At 31.1% G+C, this 27,599-nt stretch overlaps 1 protein-coding gene across 1 annotated transcript; it reads right to left on the bottom strand.

Moving 5' to 3' along the window:
* Positions 1-412: 412 nt before the first annotated feature.
* On the bottom strand, positions 413-27,331 carry LOC128174333 (uncharacterized). Its single transcript, XM_052839905.1, has 25 exons — positions 27,225-27,331; positions 25,868-25,921; positions 24,583-24,642; positions 24,049-24,123; positions 22,602-22,715; positions 22,230-22,292; positions 21,923-22,076; positions 21,230-21,271; positions 20,699-20,959; positions 20,276-20,412; positions 19,593-19,689; positions 19,210-19,380; positions 16,613-16,869; positions 9,518-9,574; positions 7,827-7,880; positions 7,018-7,077; positions 6,682-6,756; positions 5,622-5,735; positions 5,257-5,319; positions 4,950-5,112; positions 3,405-3,761; positions 2,984-3,120; positions 2,624-2,720; positions 2,322-2,492; positions 413-1,981 (listed from the first exon to the last, which is right to left on the bottom strand). The coding sequence occupies exons 1-25, from the start codon at positions 27,231-27,233 to the stop codon at positions 1,719-1,721; spliced, it is 3,105 nt and encodes a 1,034-aa protein (XP_052695865.1). The 5' UTR covers positions 27,234-27,331; the 3' UTR covers positions 413-1,718.
* Between the last annotated feature and the right edge of the window lie 268 nt (positions 27,332-27,599).

Below are 27,599 nucleotides of genomic sequence, written 5' to 3'. Positions count from 1 at the left end.
AATTCAGTCATCGTTTCTTGGTGATGTAATCTAGATATATGCAAAAAGCCGAAAAAAGAGTATGCTTTGTTCATTCACTTAAGGTGGTGATGGGTGTTTTAAAATCAAATTAAAAAACAAAGCATTAAAAAACATTATAGAATTTTTATAGACATATTTTTTAGTCATTTAATCATGGCTTTTTTTTAGAGAGAGAGAGGGGGGGAAGGGTCGTTTTAAATGATATCTGAACCAAACCACAAGGTTACTTCTATCTTCTGATTGGTGACACTTTACAACACTGTACAACAATTTTCATACAAATAGAAAAAAGCAACAACAATTTTATTGTGTAGAAATTAAAAGGAAATAATGATGCTAAAATTTGGAATATTAAACATTCATTTTTACAAATTTAAATACGATCCTATGGTAAATATTTAGAACTTTCGAGATGACAAAACGATTGTTAGTGTGATCATTTTTTTTTCTTAAAATTTAAACTCACAATAGTTAATGTAAATGTAAAACAACTTGATTTTTTTTTTCAATCTGATGTATATTCATCTGACAAACACAAATACAATTGTATAGAAAAAATCATTTATGATGCGATATGCTAGCTAGCTAAAATGAATTATCTTTTTCTTAAAACAAAGAACCTGTTGTAAATACGTAATTGCACATTCGATAAATTTGATAATTAGGTTCTTCGGCAAACAACTTACCAAAGGCTTAAAGGGGCTTTGACACGATTTGAAAAAAAATTTCATTTTTTTTTCCATTTTCAATGCATATACTGATAAATATAGAAGTTTTTAATGCTATATCAAAATTTGAAAGTCAAATAATTATAAAGTTATAAGCAAGATAAAGATTTCACGCTTCTTTGTTTTGTAAACAAAGCTCGAAGATTGTTATTTTTACATATGTGTCGTATTAGTGTAAGTTTAAGTCAGATGTATCTTTCTTTTGCTGATAATTGTATTCATGAAGATATTCAATTAGTTTTAATTTTTTTTTACATGTCATTTTTCCAAGAAATAGTTAATCTCTACATTAAATATTTTGTAAACAACTATAAGACTCGAGCTTTGTTTACATAACAACCAATTCTTACCTCTGTATTTCGCTTGTAACTTGACATAAACATTCCATATTTTGGTCGAGTCGATCATTTAAATCAATACACCAGTAAATCATTTTATACATAAAAAATAAAGTTTTTTTTTTTTTTTATCTCAAATCGTGTACAAGTCCCTTTAAAGCGTTGTTATACATGTAAACTGTGTTTTGGTCTTCTTATACACAAAAAATTAAAACGTTATATTATTTTGCACATTATACCATTTCATATACATGCACATTCACGTCGAAGCTGTGTCCATGTTGTTCCATCATCCGTACAATGTCATAGTAATATGTTCATAAATATTTAAACGTATTCGTGATGATATTAGCATAAATTGCATATTTTATGGGATTATTAAAGTCCAACTACTTAGAAGTACAAAAGTCATGTTGCCCGTTTGCACTTTCTGATTATTATTCTAATTAAACTTTATAGCTAGTAAAGAATCAAATAAAATTGATAAAAAACGATACGTGTTTGTTAGCGATATTATATTCACTTCGATACATGTTACAACTCTGTATCGAATAAAACATTGCGAGCATTCTTATATTTATTGTCTATAAACATAATTATATAAACGTTCAAACACAATTCGAAGGCATCATCAAACACGCCGAACCATCATGAATGACGTCTTAACTCCACTATAGCTGTTAGTCAGCGAATACCAGAAGTTACAATTCTCACTGACTATACAACTTCCGTTTCCATAACGTCCATTCAGATTTACCCACGTACAGACGTTATGCCACCATGCTCCTTGACGTGCGACGGCGCAGCTTGCGGGAGCAAAATCGTTATCTATATCGGATGTGCTGAACTTGTAGCCATTTGTATTGGTAGTTCCATGACTTTCAATTGAATCTCCTAATAAATATTGATTTAAAGAATATCTATCACTTATAAATCATAGGTATACATGGGACTACTAGGAGTAGTTTTCATACGATGATTAAAGAAAAACATTTGCATATATAATAAGATGTATCTTTATCTTTCTTTAATTTATTTTCAAATGCATGGGACACTTAACCCGATATCTGCATTTTATTTCGCTACTTCTAATTGTAAAACTAGTGATTTTTTTAAAGTATTAATAGTTATTATCCTAGTAATATAATGAATTTGTTATCGTAGAAAAAAAAATCGAATCTAAGATATTCCCGCATATAAATATCTATCAAGATAAACAATTGTTGGTAAAAACCTGCATTTCCTTGATATGACCTGGCTTTCAATCTCATTCTGTAACCATATGATTCGTCAGCTACAGTGAAATTGTTATATCTTGCATAGGCCCATCCGCCAGTGAATTTTTCGAGACGCACGTACAAATCTGAAGTTCCTAATGAAGTCAATTGGTGAAGATGATCGTTTCCTGAATAGAAGGATTTAAATAACTGATCACCATCTTTATATCTAAAAAATACAACCACTTATCCCCCTCTCAAAAAAGGGAATTCTAACATTTAATATCTATGAAATTAGCAACACTGAAATATTTCATACCAAGCCAGTACTCTCCGTTTGGGTCCCCAAATCCTTTTTTGTAATCGTCCCAGAGAAGATAAAATTCTACAGATCCGTCTCTTCTGTGTTGAAAAACCTAGAAGTTCACATCACTGTATATTGTAACAAAGATTAACCAATATATTGTTCCTTAACAATCATTTTTCGAAAACGATGCTTTATAATTTATATTCTGTGGCTTCTGATTCATTTTTAATGATTTAAAAACTTTAGATACATTTTTTGTCAAAGTTCAAAAAATTCATTCTGTTTCGATGATCGATGCTTCTTTTGAATTTCTTTAATTAAGGAATGGTTTGATATTTTTTGTGATAGTTGGTATCAGAATAAAAAAAATACCGTCCATCCACCGTTATCTGTGGTCATATCACAGTAAACTATGACTGGTGATTGTATCGAAAGATATGGATATATTGTGTACACTCCATCGTTTCTATAGCCATTTATCTTAAGCTCTTGACAGTCCTTGTACACACCTGTAAAACACCAGTCATTTAACATACATTATTTATTCATATAGGCGTATACTTTGACATTGAAAATATGTGAATATGTTGCATGTAGAATGAAAGGTAAAAATGCAAGAGTTTTGAAAAACAAAAACATATTATCAATCGTGAATACTTTGCAATAAACATTTTCTTTACAAAAAAACTCATATACACTAATATAATCATCAAAAGGTATTTTTCCAAGATTTGAAGCAAATGAAAAATAATCTTTAATTGAGTTATATACAATAAACTACATGTCACCAGACCTGCTGATGAAATAGTCGATGCTGGATTTGTCGTTTGTATAACTGTTTTAGTAACTGGGCTTGGTGTTGTTGAAAGCTCCGTGGTGGGGACAGTTGTTACTGGATTTGCCGTTTGTATAACTGTTGTGGTAGTTAAGTTCAGTGTTGTTGTAATAACCGTGGTGGGGATAACAGTTGTTGTTGTGGTTGATGTATTAACAGCTTCTGTTTTGGAGAGTGTTGTAGGCGCAATCGTTTGGGAGATAGGTGTACTTTGGGCAAGTGATGTTGTAGTAACCGACGATAATACAGAAGATGCCATAGTTGTCATGATGGTAGAAGTGAAAAATGACGTTGTTGACATCGTCGATTTGTTTTCTTAAAGAAAAAAAAGCATTTATTGATTGGAATTATCACATAATCACATAATCAACTTACCTTCAGCAGTATCCTGCTGTTGACCATAAGCGTTGCTTTTGTCCAGTGAAATTAGATAAATACATACGTGAGTGTTTTGCATACTATTTACCTACAACCAATGGACAAAAAAAAACCCCTCCAAAAAACCAAAGATATCAAATAATGTTCCATGTTTTGTGTGTTTAGTTATTTTTGACATTCATATGCGTTTCAATTTAACTTTTATAAACATACGATGGTTGTCCAAAAGTTCGTGGACAATGGCGTTTTTGTCATTTTAAATGGGTTGATATACATATATTGTTTATCTAAATCTTTGTCATAAAATGTCAAATCAAATTTAAGAGGTTGCGTCATTTTCATACGTCATTTGAAGCTATTTTAAACTAGCAGAGGACATTTAAAAGATATAACGGCAAGATCATGTCTTTAAAAACGCCTGAAAATGCGATGTCAGCTTACCGCACGGAACAGCGTGCCGTCATAAAATTGTTTTGACTGAGGTAAAATACCGATAAAAACAAAACAAACGATGAAGGTAACAGGAATAATATCGAAATAGTTCAGGTGTTATTATCTGCAAGCTGCACAAGCGATGATTTGATGGAGTATGCGATTGTACCCTCTGGCCAAACGGTGAATGCGGCATAATACTCTCATGTGAACTCAGGACTACGGCGTTATAGAAACGTCGTTATAACACAGCGTCAGACTGGGCTGTGCGGCCGGCATAGGAAATGTATATATAAATATAACTCCAATACAAAAATGTACATTGCTCTGATATTTATACATATATATTATTATACTCTATACTTTTTTAGAATATTATAATACTTTCCTGATAATGACGCCATTATTTTGAATAAAATAACGTGTCCACGAAATTTTTGCACAACCCTCGTATAAACGTTGTTTTAAACAACTATTGATTAAACCAGTTTCACATTTGACATTTTGTTTTACTGCTAGTGTTCTAGTGTTCAGTTAAAACAAATATCGTTAAAATCTTTTAAAAAAAATAAGGCTTTTTAAGGAATATAATTTGATATTCTCCTAATCTGCTCATCATCTTCACTCATTTATCCAGGATTATATGACAATATTGCATAAAAAAACCATTCAGAATTGATGTTCGAGTTTTACCTTGTTCCTTGAAGTGGAAAACTAAGAATATTGCCATGCCGCTTGCTATCAATATTGTCAAAAGCAACGCCACCCCAACAATACAAGGTCGTTTGCTTTTGTTAGAGTGCCTTTCATTGCTGCTTAGAACTGTGTTGTCCACTTCAAGAGTCTGGTAAGTATTCTGTTAGATTTAAAATGATTTTGGTCTGTGTGATTAACGTAAAAATGTTCTTCAAATGATTTAAAGATAAATAAGAATGTAAAGCTCAATACACCAAAAATCACTAAAAATTCAATAAAATGGTTTACAGGAAGAAAACTATACCTGTTTTTCATTGTGTACATGGGTGTGTTCCACACTGATTTCATGTAGATATTGTGTTCCATTCTAAAAAGTAATTGATTTTTTAAGTTGTAATACTATATGAAAAAAACTGCAAATTTTCGTCTGACAAATATGTTTAATACAGTCTTTTTTAAGTCATGCTTAAGCAAAACTGGTTAATGATGCATAGCTATTTCATTAAAACATGATTATATTACAAAGTTAAAACGTTAAGAACATTTTTAACGATATCGCGTTCGTATTGTAAATCTCAGTCAAGCATTATATAATAACACCGTACAACAAAAACAAAGTGCAAATTTGTAATTGAGTCGGTATAGAGAGTGTAATCCAGTGCCACTTACTTTAAAGAGTTCGGGTACAAAATTATTTGGTTGTTTTGGTGGTTGTAACTGGCTGAATGGACAAACAACTTGTATAGGTTTTTCATATTGCAAGGAATCCTTTAGGTTATAATCCTGTAAAAAGAAACACTCCCAGGAATTTAAAAAAAAATGTATGATGAGACGAATCACAAATAACTATAACTATTCCTCTCACGCGTAAAATCAGATGTGATATTGCTTTTACGAAAATAAGTTTGTTTTAGTTATATGCGCTTGTTTTATTGTTATGCGTCAAAATATATGCATGTATCTGTGCTCTTTATAAGTATTGTCTGATATTAAGATTGGTTAAAGTCATTCGTCATACAAATATTGTCGAAATAAAAGGCCCTTTAAATTCACAACGCTTTGTTGTCTCAATCGTTAAATATGTGTGTACAAGGGGGAAGTTTCACATGGACCCTCTTGCAAACTCTCATCTTCTGACCTTATATATTTAAATGCCTTCGATACTTGTCGTTTTCCATAAGTTGAACAATGGACTTTATTGAGACAAATAAAACAGTGTCTTTGTGTTAATCTGTTAAAATTACCCTATTCAAGCTAGACAGATACGCATATGCTACTTGGTTTATTGTTAAAATAGTGCAATACTTGTATGAGCTTTTGTGGACAGCTAATATGTACGGCATAAAATACTGCGACATGCTACATTTTTAAAATGCAGTAAAAATCTTGTTCGATTCTGCTCAATGCACATGCTAATTTATTTTAACTAATCAGTAATACAGTTGAACAAGACAAATAACTGCGTACCATATCATAAATTTAATATATTCAAAATGAAATCATAAGTAAAAAGGAACGAATAAATCTCAGCAATGGTATAGATTGGAATCAATTTACAATATCAAACTTATTTACTCCGTATGACAGAATAATTCATAAATTCGTATATGATCTTAATAAAATGTTAGGTCTTCTAACTAATAAGCAACGATTCTAATAGTAGTTAATGAACTGTATGTTGTTGCGTTTATAAAAAAAAAAAACTGGAGAGAAGTTTCAGTTAAATTACCTGAACATCCGAAGGTGTCGTATATTCATTATACGAATTTTTCAGCTCAACATAATCTTGCCCATCAAAGTGTTGCTTAAACAAAGTAATACAGTTAAATTACTTTATATGGTTCTTTTTAATTGAATTAAAGAGGTCATAACAATTCAAGACAACCTTAAATGCTGTGTAAAAATAAAAATCGAATGCTTTGGAATGGTAATTACTTTATATCCTGCAGATATTTATTTTTTCCAAAGAGATTAATGCGAAAACATTTTCTTTAATAAAGTAGATCACGACAACAGAGTGTTTTTTGTGTTATGAATACATTAATTAACATGCATACATACTTACATCCGGTATCCTATCATAAGTAGAATCTGATAGATCTACATAATCCGGATGCCGCTCATACTAGAAAAAAAAAATATTCTTTGCAGAAATGCAACTCAGTAATAAGATTGCAAAGCCTGAACTATTTTATCGCATGTTTATTTCTCAAATGTTTTTTGTTCCCTGATTCTCTATAAGAAAAAAAATTATCGTCAACTATCAAATAAAACATTCCAAACCGTTATCTGTGCTAAACATGCTCCACAAATAATGACTTCGATAATCAAATATCATGACAGAAAGAAAGTACGATATCGTACACATCTTGTATATTTAAAAAAAATAGTTTTGTTTTTTGGGACTTTTAATCGCTGTGATTTTCAGTTATAAGGCTTATCATCAACACATTATTTATGACCTGTTGAATGAAAGCTTTATCCTCACAGACTCAGAGACATATATTTTGTTTTATCCAATGTAAAAGTGAAACATATACAGCGGAATCTTGAGAATTCGTGGTGACTCAATTTTAGTGGTGTTCGTGGGTAGCCCTTATAAACGAAAAAAAATTGAAAGAGTTAGTTATCTGACTAAACTGAAAACCGACGCATCCACGAAATTACATCCCCAAGAAAAAGCAAAATATTCACGAAAACTGGCCTCCACGAATTCAAATGAATCTACAGTACACTGTCGTATATACAAACAATTTCCTCACAATTGCTTGATAAAATCATTAATACTATTGTTCGAATCTACATGGAACTAATTATTTCATTAAATGATACTTATACAAGAATCTACTACGTTTATGAATTTTTTACACTGACCTCATTTGTTTCCTCTACAGCTTCAACTTTTTCATAACTCGAATCTCTTGAAATCTAAACAAAGCAATTAAAACGTAAAAAATTTTTTTTACTGATTTTCTTCAATTTTTTGGGTCGTATATTGTGATTTAAGTCATTCAAGAAAATGCAAGAACTTTTTGGAAAAGATGGAAATAGATATACTTCTGTGTTGCATATCTATCATATCAATTGCCAGGTTTTTTTGAAAGAGTTTTAGGTAAGATTTGCATTTAGAGGAATAAAATGGGACATTTAAGATTTAAAATGATTTAATCTCTATTTATAGAAAAAAAACCCCAAAATTTACCGACATTTAGAAATGACTTCAAAGCCACGTGAAGATTAGATATATAAATAGCTTTAAATCTGTCAACTTTTTTTAAATTCTCATAAAAAATATATTCGATTTTAATGTTTACAATGCTGTAGTGAGCTGAAGTAATTTTTGATAGGCAACGAAATTTTAGCGTCATTCGTTGATGTATAAGTGATCTACAGAAAATAGAAAAATATAATTTGACCAAAGTCAATTATTATTAACAGAAAAAGGGATGACAACGCGTAGCAAGTAGCATGCACATATATAGAATCTTCTTGTTTTATCTTCAAGATTTTGAATAAATAGCTGGGCACTTGACATGCTTTATAATTTTTCGTAATTTTCAGAGGAAGGTTTGAAAAAATTTGTGAGAGTTGTCGGAAGAAAAAGCCTCGGCAAATGATTTTTTTAACCTATTGTTTAGCCTTTATATTATCTGATGTACAATCCGATATGAACTACTTAACTTTTGAATCATGTTTATTATATCTATTGGTAAGAATTAACCTATATCAACCGATGCATTCTTAATCTGCAAAAGTACTAGACTTCTTTTATCATTCATTTTCTGATTAACTGATAACTATTTTTATAATTTTTTTATTCTACTTTAATGTAAATAAGATAGTTACATATGTCTGTACACACACACACACATATATATATATATATATATATATATATATATATATATATATATATATATATATATATATATATATATATATATATATATATATATATATGCATTGTTGACGATATAATAATGTAGTCTTTGACATTAATGATGCATCCCAAAGTCACTAACATTATATACAATGAATAAAAAAAACATCATAAACAGTTGAACCGAAAATTGCCTTTTTTTTTAGCTTGTCTTAAACCGGATGAAACAAGTGGAAAAGTTTGATCTTATTTCGAGATCAGCGATAACCCGTGTTTTTTTTTCATTTAATATTTAAATGCGAATTTTAAAAGAAAATCCCTTTGACTAAACAACAACTAGGACAACACCATCAATCCGGAAGAAGAAAAAAATAGTCGTTTGTTATGTTTTTTTTCAGGACCCAAGTCTATAAACACATTCAACTCAATTCTGACCCAGAAAAATGCACTATGCATGCAATTTTTAGATCATGATACAAAAATGATTGAGATATTTTTATCAATTTCACAACATGCCAACTTTGTTGATATTTCAACGATACTTTAATAAGAAACACCCATGTAAAAAAGAAAAAATAACCCGAAGAGACAAATGATAATCATATAAGTTATAATTCATCAACATATAACGAATAAATGTTTGAACGTGTTTGTCTTGCCTTATTAGTTTAAATTTGTTACATACCTCAGACATATTTGTTACATTAAAACACAACAAACTTTTCTCCGCCTGTTTAAATGCCTTCAAACGAAGTTAAACTAAAAGGTTGTTTATTGAAAGTTTTTTTGAATAGTTTATTTTTCTTCCTGGTCTTACTCTCTTTTGAAATTGTAAAGTACAAATGGTGTGACCTGCAGAATATTATTCTACCAAATTCTCCTTTTTTTGTAAGCTGATCTGTGCTGAATATTTTGTTATTGTTAGCATTTTTTAGTAAAACAGAAACAATTTAAATTATTGTAAACTTACAAGGTATTCATTATTTGAATATCTGCTTGAATGTTTTGGAATATCATTGCGCCATAATGCACATATCATATTAAGTGTTTTATTTTGTTATTTCTTTTCATGAGAACTACCAATTATCAGTAATCAAAAAGGCAGCTGAAAAAGAAAAGTAATGAAAAAAAGGGGGAACCCCCCACCCCCAAAAACAAAAACAAAATATTTATTCTACTACTGCATACTCGACTACTGCTTATGTATGAAGGGAGTGTTAAATATAAAGATATAAAGAACATGTAATTTAGAAGGATGTTGTAATTTCTTTTTTTTATTTGAATTAAAGTTTTGTTTTGTAAATAGATAACTCATCAAATTGCTGATTTGATTGGCCGCAATGTTTTACATGTTTTATCATATTTTTTTCTATATACAATCATACACAAACCTTTTTGAATATTTCTCGACAAAAACAAACCAACGAAGATCGAATAACATTCATTTTCAGAAAATACGAGCAATTTTTGACAAAAACTTGAGCATACCTATTGAAAAAAATGAAAAAGCAAGCTCTTGATATTTAGATATCTGAAAGTAGGCAGAAATATCTATATCTATATCTATATCTATATATATATATATATATATATATATATATAATTTCTTTTTTTAAATACTGTAATGTTTATAATAATAAATAGCAATTGTTTTCTTGTGGTCTTCTTCACTGATTGGTAGCTATAATTCGTAATAGCTATGCTTTTATTATTGACAATCACATGAATTTGTTGGGCTAAAGCAAGCCAGCAGGAAAAATGTGAGACGTATTGTATGATTTTTTCAAGTAATTATGTATTCAAATTTTAAAAAGAACGGTATTTATTTAATCCGTCCTAATGAACATTTTCGGAATCTCAGACACCAGACAGAGGACTTCGGACTGCGGACCTTTTAGTTGAGGGGACATGTCAAACACGAAAATTGAAGAAAATATGTGTTCAAAAAATTGTTTTCATTGAACTTAATTTTTGACTTCGGGTGCGTTGTTTATAAGAATAAGCATGTTGATTTCTTTCAATTATGATATTTTTAAAGATTAATTTCACGTAATTTAAGGTACACGTATATAATGTATAATATTTTTTATGTTTTCGAAGTAATTTCAAGATATTCCATAATGATACTTGACGACATATTTGACCGAAACGTTATCAATGTTTAAAAAAATACCGCAAAATTGTTTATACATATTATAACAAGTAGAGGAAATGTATCCCTTTTTAATGAAATTAAAAAATATACAGGAAACGAGTTCTTCAAGTGTTTTATTAAATTAAGCAGACTCGTCAGAGTCAACACCAAGAGCTTTAAGAAGTTTTGGTACTTTTTTTGTTATAAAAATGTTATACGCCTCTTGATTTTCCCGCATAACGCTCAGAAGTGGCCGTGTGCGAACTCCTTTTTGAGATGGTGATGGTCTAGAAGTACCAGGCGTAGATGAAAATCTAGATGAACCGGGCACAGATGAAGATTTTGACCAACCGGGCAAAGATGAAGACGTAGATGTAGACGGACCGGTCAAAGATGCAGATTTTGAAGGAGCAGGCGTAGACGAATCGGAATTGGCCTCATTCAAATCCTCTTCGGAAGAGAACAGATCTTGCATCATTTGAGATCTTACATCCAATTCGTTCAAATCAGTGGTCGCACGTACCCCGGTCTGTTTTTTATGAACAGGTTGTGCTAATTTGATTTCTATGTCCCTTACCTTCTTCAATTCATTCCTAAAAAAATACAAAAATAGTTATCAACTATATTTATAAAATTGAAGCTGGTTGAATTTTATATGAACATTTATTTAGAAATAATTTTGAACATTACAAAGAGTTCTATTTAAACAATATATAAACTACCTGATCGTGATATTCTTTATATCGAGGTTGATACAGACAGCAATTTAGATAATTTTGTAGAAAGCCTATCTTTTATTTGTTTTGCATTAGAGGAATTGTACAAATTCTGCGTTTCTAATGGAAGCTGATGGATGTTATCAATCATCGATTTGTGTATTTGGAGCCAAGCACATGGATAAGTCTGGTCGCTCCTCAACATCAACAGGATTTCCTGATCGCAAAACTTTACCACCCGTTTTCGTTTTACATTTACCAAAGGCTGTTGATGTTCGAAATTATCTGCAATTAAAAAATATGATTGATAGAATTTTAAATGTACTTCAATGCTTATTAATTTTTTATGGTTAAAAATATATTGAAATAAGGAGATGTCTTTCAAAAATTATTATTTTATATTTAATCATAGATAAGCATGAAGGGATAACGCCTCCGTCAAGTTTGCACTTGCGAGGGGTGTTCGGGTGGAAGCCTTGTCTTTAAAAAAAAAAGAGTTATTGGCCTTTTCTCTTGTGAAATCACTTGTATTTTACTGTTGCCGAGAGAGGGTCGGTTTTTATTTTATTATCATTTAAACTTAAGCATATGACAATTCACAGTTTTGAATATTTTCGAACAATTTTCATTTTTATGATATATCTATTTAAATGTATTTAACATGTACTGTGCATGTGTTCACTATAAAAATGAAATGCACGTCGTTTTCAATAGAAAATAAAATACATATATGTATTTAGATATTGATAAAAAAGATTACATGTAAATGAAAGCTTACCATCTTGGATATCTGGCAAATCATCCATATCTAAGTAAGTCCGTGTTCTCGGAAGAAATTGAGCGGAATGAAAGAATAGGAAGAGCGGTACAAAAAAAAACCAAACAAACAAAAAACTAAAGGGTCATATCAAAAGTAATAAAAAATGTAAGCAAAGGTTGGTTGTATTTAGAGTAAAGGGTGTTAATTTTGTGAAGGATTTTAAATAATATTAGGTTACGAATGCAATCAATTAATCTTTTTAGGATCCGTTCAACTCAACACAAAGGATGTAATTATTTATTTCGTTTTAAATTATATTAGTAATATTATTTATTTATTATGATAGTATAGAAAAGTATATTCAATGAATGAATGCGATCATTAAGATTGATTGGGGTCTTGACCCAACTGTAACTTAAATTAGAATTACGAATTAAATGGATTTCTAAAAAAATATATTAATTTAACATAGACCCCGTAGACTTCCATAAAAACCCCAATAACCTAGAATCAATTAAATTGTGATGCCATAATGTTCTAGAATTTCGTTTGTTACTCTCACCAGCAAATAAACCTAGGGGGGGGGGTGGGGGTGGGGGGTGTCAAATAATATGAAATGCAAGTAATCTTCCTACATTATATGTACATATATTAGCAAATATAACATTCTCATTAAATAGTAACAACCAACGATAATTGACCCCAATAGTTTTAATTGATTCAGTAACTCTCTTGCTACCCCCCCCCCCCCCCCCCCCCCCCCCAATCTTCCTCCAATCCCCCGGTAAATATAAACTATGGAAATATAAAACAGGTAATTTTTATTAAGAATTGTTTCAATTTCAGGTAAACATGGATTTTGATGTTGTGGTTGCAGCTCTCCCAGCTTTTGCTTCGTGTCCGCCCGATTGTTTTATTGTTAAACAATTTTTATCAATATTGATGATTATCACTAAACCCCCACCTGATCCTTTGGTGGATGTGCGACATCGTCTTTGTACAGGTGAACCAGGTGTGTGGCAAGGAAGAGATATATTCTGCATGTTTTCAGACCATTCCTATGGCTTTTATGAGATAACAGGCGAGAGTCTTGAAACTTTTCTAAACCTTGTGCAGAAAATAACTAACGCTATGGGTAGGAAAATGACTGGCCATAATCTGTCACCAAAAAAACCGTACGCTTTTATTTATGATTTGGTTGAGATGTTATCCATCTTACAATTTCTTGTCTCAACTGTTTGATGTAAGTACCACAACAATTCATGAAGAAATTGACCAGTTAATGCCTGCATTCCATGCTGTAGCAAATTCATTTATCACGTGGCCATCAGTTGATGAATGGCGGGATATGATACATATTTGGCCAAAATTACCAAATGCAGTTGGTGCAATCGACGGAACATCAGTCGAAATATATTGTCCCAGAACGGAACCACAAAGACCGTATTACTCTGGTCATAGAAATTATCACGCGTTACATGCACAAATCATAATTGACAATTCGGGGTTGATTCGTCATCTAAAAAGTGGGTTTCTTGGACTTCAAAACGACGCTCAGCAGTATTCCATAATGTCCTACAAAATTGGAAGAGACCTCCCTTTCCCATTAGACTGTTTCATTTTAGGTGACAAAATATATCCAAACAGATATCCAATTATAACACCCTTTTCTCAACACCAAATAGTTACAAGAAATCATCAAGAACAAAGAAAGCGCCGAAAGTTTAATAAAATTGTATCATCTTATAGAACACTTGTAGAACGAACAATTTGTAAGTTGAAAAAATATAAAATTTTAAGCAGTGTATGGCGGCATCCAAGAACAAAATTGGCATATGTTGTAGATATTGTAGCAGGACTTGTTTGTAGACAATACCATCTCCGATTTAAGCAAACACCTTGTCCATTCTTAATAAATGCATAAATTATGCATATACAACTGCATTATAAGTATTTTAAACGTATTATAATATTTATGAAACACAAACCTTTTTTGCCCAATATATAGAGCTGACAATGCACGAAATCTTCCTTTAATGTATCAATTTTATCTAAGAAAATAACGAAAAAAAAAAACCGGCGGCGTGAACAGGTAAATTCTAATTAAGTTTAAAAACGTGTTTTGATACGTTCCACAAGAACAGTCTTTTGTTTGCGGTCCGCAGTCAGCAGTCCGCAGTCGGGTGTCTGATATTCCGAAAATGTGCAGTATTCCCGTCCCGTAGCTCTTTACGAAGAGGATATCGCAATGATGATGCTGTGTGTCTGTGGGTATGTATGTATGTTTGTCAAATTCAGCCTTATGGACAAATGTACAGAAATCACTCTTTATATATGATAGAAAATATCATTAATCGTCATTCTAGCAAAGAACATTTGTTTAACTTTCAATTGCTACCGAAAAGATTTTCTTCAATCAATATTGGCTATATGCATTTACAAATATGGATAATTTAAATAGAATTTGATTTAATTTGGATTGAACAGGGATAAAACAACTCGCCTGATCAACTAAATCATCAGGAATTGGACTTACGATATATCTCTTCTCTTCATCTCTTACAAAATTAGAATTTTATTTTAAGGACAACTTTGACTTGTGGCTGGTAGCTTCATTATATGGCTCTTACTTATTCCACCTACATCCATAACTGTTATGCTTGTAGCTCTGTTGAAATGAATTTTGTATTCAAGAGAAAGATTTAGAAATGCCCGTCATGAAGCTAGAGAGTATTTGTTTTTCAACTGCAGAAATTGAATACAACAATCCATCCTCTTGATGAAAAACAAGCCTAGGTCTATGCCAGAAATCACTTTGGTCAGTGTAAAGTCTGCTGGTGTACTTTTGAAAGGACAGAACAGGGCAGCTGTTGTTTTCTGTAAATTAAGTACCTTTTTTATTATTGACTTGAGATAACACAAAATGTGTTATCTGTTAAAACTGAATAATAATAATATAATGTATCATATGACACAATATTGTATAGTATCATAAGATGCAAGATCGTATTTTATATTAGTGTAATGATAAACAATGTATCTCACAATACCGTATAAAAATTAACATGATTATCAAACATTATGATTTTTTTAAAACATATGATAAACGATATTGTGTCAATTCACACTACAGTATGCATGAATATCCAATACCAAAACGTTCATATAATATAATAAGTGGCTCTAATAAAGGCGATGCCACATTAAGGAGATGATTCGTCTCTGTGAGCTTTGCAATCTGTGATTACCTATATTTTTTCCTATCTGATGTAAACTTCCTTTGGCAAACACTAATATGTTCTGATGGAAGAAATTATCATAATTCAAAAAAACGATTTGCTAAAATAAATTATCTATTCTAACAAAGAACCTCTTAAAATTATACAATTATGCATTCGATAAATTTAATAAATATGATAATGTTCTCCGACACACAGTTTACAAATAAAGAATAAGGAATCATTCTTTGAGTATTATGAGGTGATAATTTCGGTCGGGGTGTGATCAAATCCAATAAAGCCCAAAGGGCTTTATGATAGATTTGATCACACCCGACCGAAATTATCATCTCATAATATTCAAAGAATCATTCCTTATTACTTATATTTATATAATTTTAAGCCATCGTACGATTACATATTTAAATATTAATAAGCAAACCCCGCTGGAGCCTCGATTTGGCGTCATTTGTATTATGGGTTATAGAGTACAAAATCGATTCGAAGTGTTATCACAGGCAAAGACACTGGATGTTGTAAATATATATCATTAAACGTTGTAATACAACTAAACTGTGTTTTGAAAGTATTTTACACAAAAGTAAAACGTGATATTAATTTGTGCTTTTCTACATTACCTTTTATACATAAGCAAAAACTTCACGTCATAGTTGTGTCTATACTGTCTATCACACGAACAATTCGTTATTATACATAATCGTGTTGAGATAAGCATTAATTACATATGTTATGTTATTCTGAAAGTCCAACTACTCATAAGTACAAAAGTCAAATATCAAATGAATTGGATGTTTTAGAAAGCGATATTATATTCATTCCGGTACATCTAACACTTCTTTATGTAATAAAACAGGAAAATTCCTATATTTCCTATTTCCTGTTTATGAACATATATAAATCCATTAGAGAAACATCATCGGCATTATAAAACACGTCGAACCATCATAAAGGACGTCCTGACTCCACTATAGCTGTTGGTCAGCGAATACCAAAAGTTACAATTCCCACTGACTATACAACTTCCGTTTCCATAGATACCATTCAGGTTTGCCCACGTACAGACGTTATGCCACCATGCCCCTTGACGTGCGAAGGCGCAGCTTGCGGGAGCAAAATCGTTATCTATATCGGATGTGCTGAACTTGTAGCCATTTGTATTGGTAGTCCCATGGCTTTCAATGGAATCTCCTGTGACATAAAAGTTAAAAAAAAGGAAAGTTATACGAAGAAGAAACCCAAACCCATTTACCCATTTCTGTTAAAACGCTAGGAATCAGATAACGACAGATGAAATCGCAGCGTGTCTTTGCTTAGGCCAGGGTCATATCATTAAACATAGTTTGTATAGGACGGAATGAAAAAAAAGACATATTGTTGTTGTTGATTTTCATTCATAATCACAAACGGGTTCGTTAATAATAACTTTAAAGAGGAGGAAACGATAATGTGATGGTCCAGGATCAGTATACATGTACCTATATAACACTCACAGGGTATTCCCCACAGGTGATTTTAGGAAAAAGATTTTTGTACATTTCTAAAAAAAAAATTCAAATTTATACATAGACGAGATCTGGCGTGTATCATTTGGCCAACTGTCAAACTATTTAATGATTTGTTTTTACAATAATTATATATAGTTATTTTTTTTTTCTAAAGGACTATGTGCAAGATAAAGAGTTTTAACGCCATAGAATTCAAACTGAATAGAGCTTTAGAAATTTGCGTAAAGAATGGATAACATATTTATATCAGATTTATAAAGATAAGTTGTCTAATCACTGCCGTAACAGAAATGTGATATTTTAAAAAAAAAATGAGGTATACGTATTCAGCCGGAAATCGGGTACATGTGTATATTCCATCAGTTTAAAAAAAATGATTTTGAGGGCATGTTTTCTCCAACACCATTCTTTGATATGACATGCAAAATAATATGAACATTAATATATATGTGAAAATTGTTTTGGTGCAAGGGTGCGCTCTATACCTCCTACTCTTGGATATGTCACGGTGTGAAATTCAATATTTCGGACTATTTTTAATTATTGTGTAAATTAACTTTTTCGGACTTTGTGTTAATTGGTACAAAAAACTTTTATTCTATTTTGACAACTGTTTTAAACATTTTTAATTCAGCACAGCCTTAATCCTACCTGAGTCAGAGTCAGAGATGGACAGCTAATCTTTTTATTGATTTCTGTTCATGTTTATTGACACTTCATCTTTGATATTATTAATCCTTTTATGTACATGCTGCTATCATAACGGACATACTAGAAATTGGTTAAAGCATAAAGCGTTATATAGATAGCGTATGTTTATTTATGTTCTTGGAGAACTGTGTTATTTAGTCCAGTGATAAGCCTGTCGACGCTGGGTCAAAATCTAAAAAAACGCTACTACTGACCATGGTGCGTCAGATCATTAGTATGCACTTGATTGCATTTACTTATTAGGAGGAAAATGTTGTAGCGCACTGTCTGTGCGTATAAAATGGGGGTGCGGGAAACACGGCTCTCCAGTAGTCATCTGGAAGCTGTCTTTCTGCCTCCTCTTTTTATACATTTGTAGATTCAGAGGGTTTAAATAATATTTTATTTTCAGAGATATTTGTAATTAATATTAATGTTGATAAGTTTCATGGTAATTAATATTGTTAATATTGTTAAAATGTCATTTTAAATTGTTATATCAAAATAAAGAGTAGTCATCTGCAAGCTGTCTTTCTGCCTCCTCTTTTTATACAGACTGGGATACGGCCTACTTCCCATGTAGAGGTGGAGACATGCCGGAAACACCTTGGCTAGCGCAACCGCCAGGTGTGGGCATGCTGGAATAAAGATCTCGAGGATCTATAGAAATTAAATATCATAACACTCCATATAACCCCTAGTGGACTTTTACAAAATAGTATTGGAGGCGTTACGATACTGCTTAAATGGCATGGTTTACTTAATCAATAGGTGTTTGATAATTAAGCTTACTTCTGTACATATTATATTAATCCTTCATTGTATTATTCTATTGTTTATTAAATATAATTCGGAATTGTAAAATATAGTCAGTTGGAATCAGGCCCTCGGTGCTGATGCATACCAAACTAACGTAAAAGTATATTTTATGTAAAGTCTATATAAAAGACTGAAAAATAAATTGCGTGTTGGCTTGTTGGAGGTTTCATGAGGCTGGGTCCAACAACAAGAGAATAAGCTCAAGATTGGCCCAGAATTAGTCCTGTGCGGGAAAGAGCGCCCCGTAATAGGTATAAAGAAAAACTGATGAATTTTTCCTGGTTTTCAGAATATGCGAGAAATGGTCCATTCAGCGAACGTCAAAAAAGCACAATGAAGAAATCTTTTAAATTTGTGTAACTCGAACATTCAGTTTTTTGTTTTATCAAAACATCTAAATGATATGATTTTTTTCCAATCTATAGAAATGGGGGCAGAAACTACACCTTATCGAATAATTAATATGCTTCTTTGTAGGTTTTTCCAAAAAGAATAAACGATTGTTTGTCCTTGCCTGCATTTCCTCGATAAGATCCGACTTTCAATCTCATTCTGTATCCATCTGATTCGTCAGCTACAGTGAAGTTGTTATATTTTGCATACGCCCATCCCCCAGTGAATTTCTCGAGACGTACGTAAAAATCTGAAGTTCCCAAAGATGTCAGCTGGTGAAGATGATCGTTTCCTGAATAAAAAGGTATTTATACAACTGACAATCATATTTAATGTTAACAATCACAATTTTATTTATTTAACAAGACCTTTTTAAAATTTTACCTTCTACCTAAAAAAACACAATAAGAAAAAAAAGGGATAAAAACTCTTGAAAGACAAAACAAATAAGTAGTTTTACATATAATTGTTAAAGTTATTTTCAAAAATTTAAAATTGTCATACCAAGCCAGTACTCTCCGTTTGGCTCTCCAAATCCTTTTTTGTAATTGTCCCAAAGAAGATAAAAGTTTACAGATCCGTCTCTTCTGTGCTGAAAAACCTAGAAGTTCAGATCACTGTATAGTGTAACAAAGATTAACCAAGGAATTGTTCCCTAACAAACATGCTTCAATATATACATGTATACTCCGGCTTCTAATTCAATCCCTGTGATTTAAAAACACGCATTTTTTTATGCCTTTTTTGTTGTGTTTCAAACAATAATTTTGTTTTGATAATCGGTTCAATGCCATACACCAAAGGGACTTTTAAATTTCTATATTCAACCACTATTCTAATATTTTGTGTTGGTTATAGTTGATATTAGATAAAGAAGAAACCCCCATACCGTCCATCCACCGCCATCCGTCGTCATATAACAGTACACTCTGACTGACTGACATGATGTTTCCCTAACAAACATGCTTCAATATATACATGTATACTCCGGCTTCTAATTCAATCCCTGTGATTTAAAAACACGCATTTTTTTATGCCTTTTTTGTTGTGTTTCAAACAATAATTTTGTTTTGATAATCGGTTCAATGCCATACACCAAGGGGACTTTTAAATTTCTATATTCAACCACTATTCTAATATTTTGTGTTGGTTATAGTTGCTATCAGATAAAGAAGAAACCCCCATACCGTCCATCCACCGCCATCCGTCGTCATATCACAGTAAACTCTGACTGACGTTGTTACCGGAAGGTATGGGTATATAGAGTAAACGCCATTATTGCTGTAGCCATTTAACTTCAGCTCTTTACAATCCTTGAACATACCTGTTAAATACAAGTCACTTTAAATATGCTGATTCTTCTTGTTGGCGTATACTTCTGAGTTTTGACATTAAATACATGTACATGTTTGGTTGAAAGATAGCAACGCAAGCGTTATGAAAAAATCCGAACAACAACAATTAACATACTTTGCAATTAGAATTTACTTCACCAAGAAAACCAAAAGAATGTAACAGAACTTATCAAATGATATGTCTCAAAGGTTGAATGAAAAAAACCTTAACAATATCCAGTTTAGCTAAAGTGCAATTTACAATATTCATCAAACCTGTCGGGGAGGCTGTTGAAGATGGATTTGCCGTTTGTGCAACGGTTCTGGTTGTTGGGCTTAATGTTGTTGTAATAAATGTGGTGGGAACAACAGTTGTTGGTGCGGTTGATGCTGTAACAACTTCTGTTTTGGCAACTGTTGTAGGTGCCATCGTTTGGGCAAGTGTGGATGCGATAACCGAAGATGATACGAATGCAGTCTTAGTTGTCATAGTGGTTGAAGTGCGACCTGACATTGGTAGACTCGTCGATGTTGTCTCTAAAATAAAAATACTGGTCATGTCTTGCAAATCATTTCCAAAAACGAAATGATCATGAAATAATTCGATTCACTTGTAAAGACCTTCTTTTTTTTTTTATAAAACGCGGGCTTTGTAGAAACACTTTTAGGCAATAAAAATAAATCCTTCGGATCATTAATTAAATCATAATGCAGGTGCATACTTATCAAAAAGATCTGATCAATTAGAAATACATGTATATGCATGTTTTGTTGTTGTATAATCCGTCATAAAAATAGCGTACGTACCTCCTGTTGTATCCTGCTGTTGGCCATCAGTGTTGCTTTTGTCTAGTTTAAAACAAATAAATGCATACCAGAATTATTATTGCGTGAAGTTGATTCAAAACTAATTGGGTACATTTAAAAAGTTAAGTATCAATGAACCATGTACAGTTACGAAACTGGTTGGGATTTATTGCCAATTAAATTGGGCTTTAAATGTAATTAATTATTATTCATTATTATCATGTTACTATTTCACAATCTAGTACAGAAGCACATTCACAATTGAAAAAAAAATCAACTTGAAAAAAATATTATTTGAAAGTCGTTTGTACATGCATAGAATAGAAATATGAGATGTTATTATTTTACCCTACATGTAGGTACAGAACCGAAATTTCCTCAGCTTTAAAATTAACTGCTCCAAAACATTTACTACCATTTGAAGTTTTCAACTGCATTGAAAATGACTTCTTTAACAAATGTTTTATTGCATAAAAACCGAAAGCAGAAAAGACAGAGTTCCGCAAGGGGTGTGATACGAATCTGTATCAGCCCTAAAGGGCTGATAACATGTGTTAGTCCCGGATGCTGATACATGTATGAGTTTGTGATGTCATCTGTATCACATATGAAAAAAACCTGTTTTTACTACTAAAAATAAAATAAAGTTTTATACCTCATGCTAGTGTCTCTACATAGCGGTTCGATTTTTACCTTGCTCCTTGAAGTGAAAAACCAAGAAGGTTGCTACACCACTTGCTATTATTATTATTGTCAGAACTAGCACTGCGACAATGAAAGGGCGTTTGCGTCTTTTAGAGAAGTTGGTAGGCAATTTGGTTTCCAATTGATGACGTTGCGTTGTATCCTGAAAAGTTGAAGATTATATGGATATATATATATGTAATTTATTATAAATTTATAATAACCGTGCCATTAATTGAAGGTTATTTTCGGTTATGAATCTCAGTAACCATTAATTAAGATTTCAATTAAATGTTAGATGTGAAGCACAGTATACTTGTATTCTATTTCGTTCCTGTAAATGTGGCAAACTTTTTCCGTGGATATCTTGTGAGTGGTTCTGTAAAATAAATTGATTTAAGGTTGTACATGTAATATCATTAGATTAGGTAGTAGATTTTTTATTCTACAAAAATAGGTACATGTTATTCAATATTGTTCTAGATATACACAGGAAAATGACTGTTTTACGTTGACAAACTATTTCATGTCATTAAACTGTCAATGTTAAAAAGTAATAACTTTAAAAATCATGTCATCTATATGTCATGTTTATTGTAGTCTTGTAATAAATTGGGATGTCATATTACAAAAGCCAAGTCATTTTATAATCAGGTCGGTATAGACAATAAAAACAATTTTCGCTTACTCTGGGAAGTTCGGGTACATAATTATTTTGTTGTCTCTGTGGTTGCAACTGACTCAATGGGCGAACAACTTGTATAGGTTTTTCATAATCCAATGAATCCTGTAGACTATAGTCCTGTAAAATATGGATCTCCACAAATTGAGACATTTTAAAATGATGCAAATAAAAAATAAATATAAACGAATACTATAAAGCGACAAAACTTTACTGTTTGTAAAAGACAAAGGTCGATATTTTATTTTGTGCGTATTTATTATTTTTCACCATTTAAAACTGTTACTCTTTTCATGTTATTTTTTTTTTTGCTGTAAAGTTGTTGTTAATTCTATCAAAACACGCAACATATATTAAAAAAATCCGCCGACTATTGTCAAAATGACAAATCATTTAAATCAACGACGTTTTGCCGTCTCATGTGTTAAGAATGTGACTATTTGTATTGGAGAAGTAAACTATGAACCCCATTGAAAATCTCTATTTCCTGACCTACAAGCACACATGTCGTCGATTTAAATGCCTTTTGTACTTGTGGTTTTACGTGTCGTGAAAATTGGGCTGTTTGATGAAAAATAAAACCATGTCCCGGTTAATTTGTTAATTTGAATCTCCTATCCCATTTGAAGAGGAATGCAGAGGCTACAAGGTCCATTGATAAGAGTGCAAAAACGTTAATTGAGTTAAAAATAAAGACTTCGACTGTGAAAAAATTCATCTCAAAATACCATTACAATCTTCATATTATGAAAGCGGATAAAAATTATGTGGTATGCAATTTCTTACAATATATCCTCATTCGAAACGTTTATTTATCCAAAATAATGAAAAAAAAAATAATTTACATCTATTTATTGATGTATTATCCAACTGAACATGAATAAAAATAAAATGTAGGTTCACAAATCACAATCTCAATAAAGTTTCTAATAAAAAAAAAAACTTCAAAAAAGTCAATTATCTTTTTTTTACTAGAAGCAATTCATTACACGAAATGTAATACAAACTAAATAAAACTTAAGCTGAATGTATAACCTAAAAAGGAAGATGAATATTCTGCAAAACTACACTTACACTATTTTTGAAAAATCATTTTTAAATTTGAAGATTTGAAGAAAGGAAAATTATTTTGTACAGTTTCATTTTCTTTTTATTGTACATACAAGCTTAGCTGCAATTCAACTTTACACAAATATCGTAAACAAATCTTTCCGCTGACTTAGATATTTTTAACAAAAATATATACATACATCATCATGCTAACTCGCTTCCCATTTTAGACCACTTAAAATTTTTGTACATGATCTAAATAATACCTTATTAGTTTTTTTTTTTATAATTGAGGCTTGATAAAATTAACACATCCTTTTTGTTTTGTTAATGACGACGTGATATTTGCTATTTCATTTTTACTAATCTTCATTCAACTAAATGTCTATAAATATTGTATTACCCGAAAATCCAGCGGTGTCGTATATTCGTGTTGCGATCCATTCAGCTTAGCAGAATTCTGTCCATTAAAATGGTGCTAGATAAAATAGGACGGCATTTTTTTTTAATATAGTAGTGCATGTCCATGGTTAAATATACGTCACAGTAAATGGCATGTAATCGAACCTGAAGTTTTTGAATAACATGTATTACATTACATATAATTATTATAACTATTATTGTTATTTTTTGAAATTAGATTCATTATAGATATATACTTGAAAAAAAATGATGACGAAGGGGTTCTCCTTGCGTTATGAATGCATGAATTTAAAAGGTACAGAATAAATTATCTACCAGATTTATACCAAAAAGTTTCAAATTAAATTTCTTTACCTATAAAATATTGTTTAGTTTGGAAAAATCCCATAATGTTTACATTAGAGAGTTACATTTGAGAGTAAAGTTTTATATCGAGGTCTGTTTTTAAAGAAGATGAATACAATCTTACAAATTCCACGATCATCAAACACTCCAAAAACTGCATTGTACTTACATCTGGTATTTTGTCATACGTAGAATTTGATAGTTCAACATAGTCCGGATGGGATTCATCCTAGAAAGGAAAGATATTTTAGTTAAAGTTAACAAACAAAATCAGATCGATGTAAACATTTTTTTTTATATTTCATGTAAAGTTTTCCAAATTATTCTAATTTGAACCTGATTCTCTACATAAAATAAAATAAAATCAAATTTCAGTAAACGCCAAATAAAACACTATAGACTTTAAAAAAACTATATGAAATTGATTATATGAAATATGATTGATTTAACAATGTTTTGATAATGGCACATACCTTGTGAAAGACAGAGATAAAAAATTTGATATGCGACCAACACAAAATACATTGTCAACATTATCCAAATGTAAATAAAGCATTGCAAAGCGTTTTCTTTATATATCAATTGATTTAAGGTACTTCACTACACCTAGACTTATACTTTTTAAGACACTTCATCACAAGATGGCGATTCTAATGTTTGGGTAATCTGTTTGTATGAGACAATTTAGATGTATATCGTCATAGCTCAGTGGTTTGAGTATCCTGTAGCTTGTGAACCACAGATCATGAGTTCAAATTCACCTGTGGTTTTTGTTCATATTCACTGAATGGAGATTTTTAAAATATCATTTTTATCCAAAATAGCACATTTTTTTCGCCAATTTGATATATATACTTCTTATCCATCATGCTCTCTATCATAATCAAGTAATTTTTTTGAGAAACTATTTGAAGGTGTAGTGAAGTACCTTAAATGCATGTTGCGATAGTAAAGGACATCTGTGTCAATTTCCAAATCAAAAGTAGAGATATTGACTTGCATCATCATTAATTACAATCAACTATATGTATTGACAATAACATCAAATACAGTAAGAAATTGAACACTTGGTATATATTTCATGAAAAGATCAACATTTCTGTGACCCCCTCTCTCTCTTAAAAAAATGCTTATCTTAACATTAGCATTTATACATGTATTTTGAATGGTTTTTTACTTTTAAACCTTTCAATAAACGTTTAGTATAAAGATGTAGTTCAAGCCGTGTACAATGATTCTTTTTTTGGTTTCGTAACAACATACACATGTAACAGTCATTTTACCTAACATTAGCCTTCATAACACAGGCGCCATCGTAGTTGCAAAGCAGTTATTTTTAACATTACCTGGCAAACTTTTTTTAGAATTTTTTTTCGGGTTTATATCAAACATATGATTTGATTTAATGATATGCTGCATGTATTTGATACTCCATGATATAAAGTTGTACTAACCTGTGTAATCTTATTAACAGCAGCACATTGTTCATAGCTCGAATCCCGCAAAATCTAAACAAAAAAAAAATCTAAACTAAAAAATATTTTATTTTGTGGATTTATTGGTGTTGTATATTGAAATTTAGGTCATATAAGTAAATAGAGGACCACTTAAAAAAAAAAGTCTGATTTATCTTCGTTTTGCTCTCTCTTTTGTCGGTTGCCAGGTTTCTTTGAAAGGTTTAAAGTGGAGTGAACGTTTAGAAGAAAAAAAATGGAAAATTATGATTCAAAATGACAAAATCGCTATTTTTAGAACGAAGAACATGTATACCGACATTTTGAAAAAACCATGGGGACACTTAAATGCAAGTAGTATGCAAACAATTAAAATAAATAACAATTCTAATTCTCTTCCGGGTACATGAATTTATACGATAAAATCAATTTCAAGTTGATTTAAGATAGGTATTGCATTTCTGCATACAGAAAATTAATGAAAGAATATAGAAAGTTTAAGCATATACACATCATTATTTTTCTTCACGTTACCTTTTTAAATAGGATTGACATATGTCATGCTTTCATTGTTTCATTAAAAAAAAATATTATGTTTAAATTAAGGTCTAATCGATTGCGTAAAAAATGGTGTAAGACATTTCATATAATTTGGCAAATGAGTTAAAGGTTTGCTAACCTTTTACACTTTTTGCTATACAATCTAAGATACTTAATGATACTTTTCAGTAATGTCTGGTTTATTTAATGGTAAAATCTCAGCTTCCAACCTTTTAAGTATAAACTGCAAAGTTGCTAAAGGTTCTTTATTATTCAATGTATGCAGATTAAAATTGGCTTGTTTTATCAAATTAGCATTTAACGAGTAATAAGGGGGAAGGGTGGGGGGGGGTGGGGGGGTGAAATCAAAGTTGGACCAAATTTCGTCCTGGGCGGTAGATATGCAAAGCGTGCGATTAAAAAAGTTTTGGATGCCAATTCAAAAAAGATATTTCCTTCAACATGTACAGCATTAATTTGGCACAAAACGAATGTGAGAAAATTAAAAGTTGTAATCATTAATAAGGCTTTGATATTATTTCAGCCATAACATTTTGTATGGACACTTTAAATTAGTCTCTAAACGTTTAATTTCTAGATCAGAATACAGGATTTAAAAAAAAAAAAATTTTGGTATCACTTCTATTACATATACGTATCGAAATTGTGCATATTTTTCCTGTATTTTTCCTGTATTATAAATTAAAACACCAGGATAAAACCCGTAAGGATTAAAATAAAATATTTTATCAAAATCTAAAGATTAAACTTAAAAAAAATGTTTAAGGTTCCGAAGACAAACAAATTGTTAACGTACCTCAGACATGTTTTTTTTTTCTATTTTAAAGCCAGCAAAATTCTAACAATCGCCTATAATGCAACGTTTTCCCTCCGTGTTTAAAGGTCTTGCAATGAATCTTCACTAATCTGCCTGGTATTGAATGGTTTATTTTAAATGGGTTATTTTTCTTCTCGGCCCTAACCTCTTTTAAAATTCAAAGGAATGTTCACAAAATAGATGACACTGCAGAAAACTATATTGTCCAACATTAATTTTCACACAGCAAAACTGCCCTAGATTTTTTAAGGTTCAAACCTAATTCGTTACATGTACCTATTATAGAAATTATTTATACAATCATGATGGTAAACTTCAATGATCTTTCATAAGTCATGCATTATTATTAAGAGA

Source organism: Crassostrea angulata, chromosome 2 (assembly GCF_025612915.1).
Source record: "Crassostrea angulata isolate pt1a10 chromosome 2, ASM2561291v2, whole genome shotgun sequence".
Classification (NCBI taxonomy): Eukaryota; Metazoa; Mollusca; class Bivalvia; order Ostreida; family Ostreidae; genus Magallana; species Magallana angulata.
Note: the sequence above shows the minus strand (reverse complement) of the source record. Positions and strands in the feature narration are given on the sequence as shown.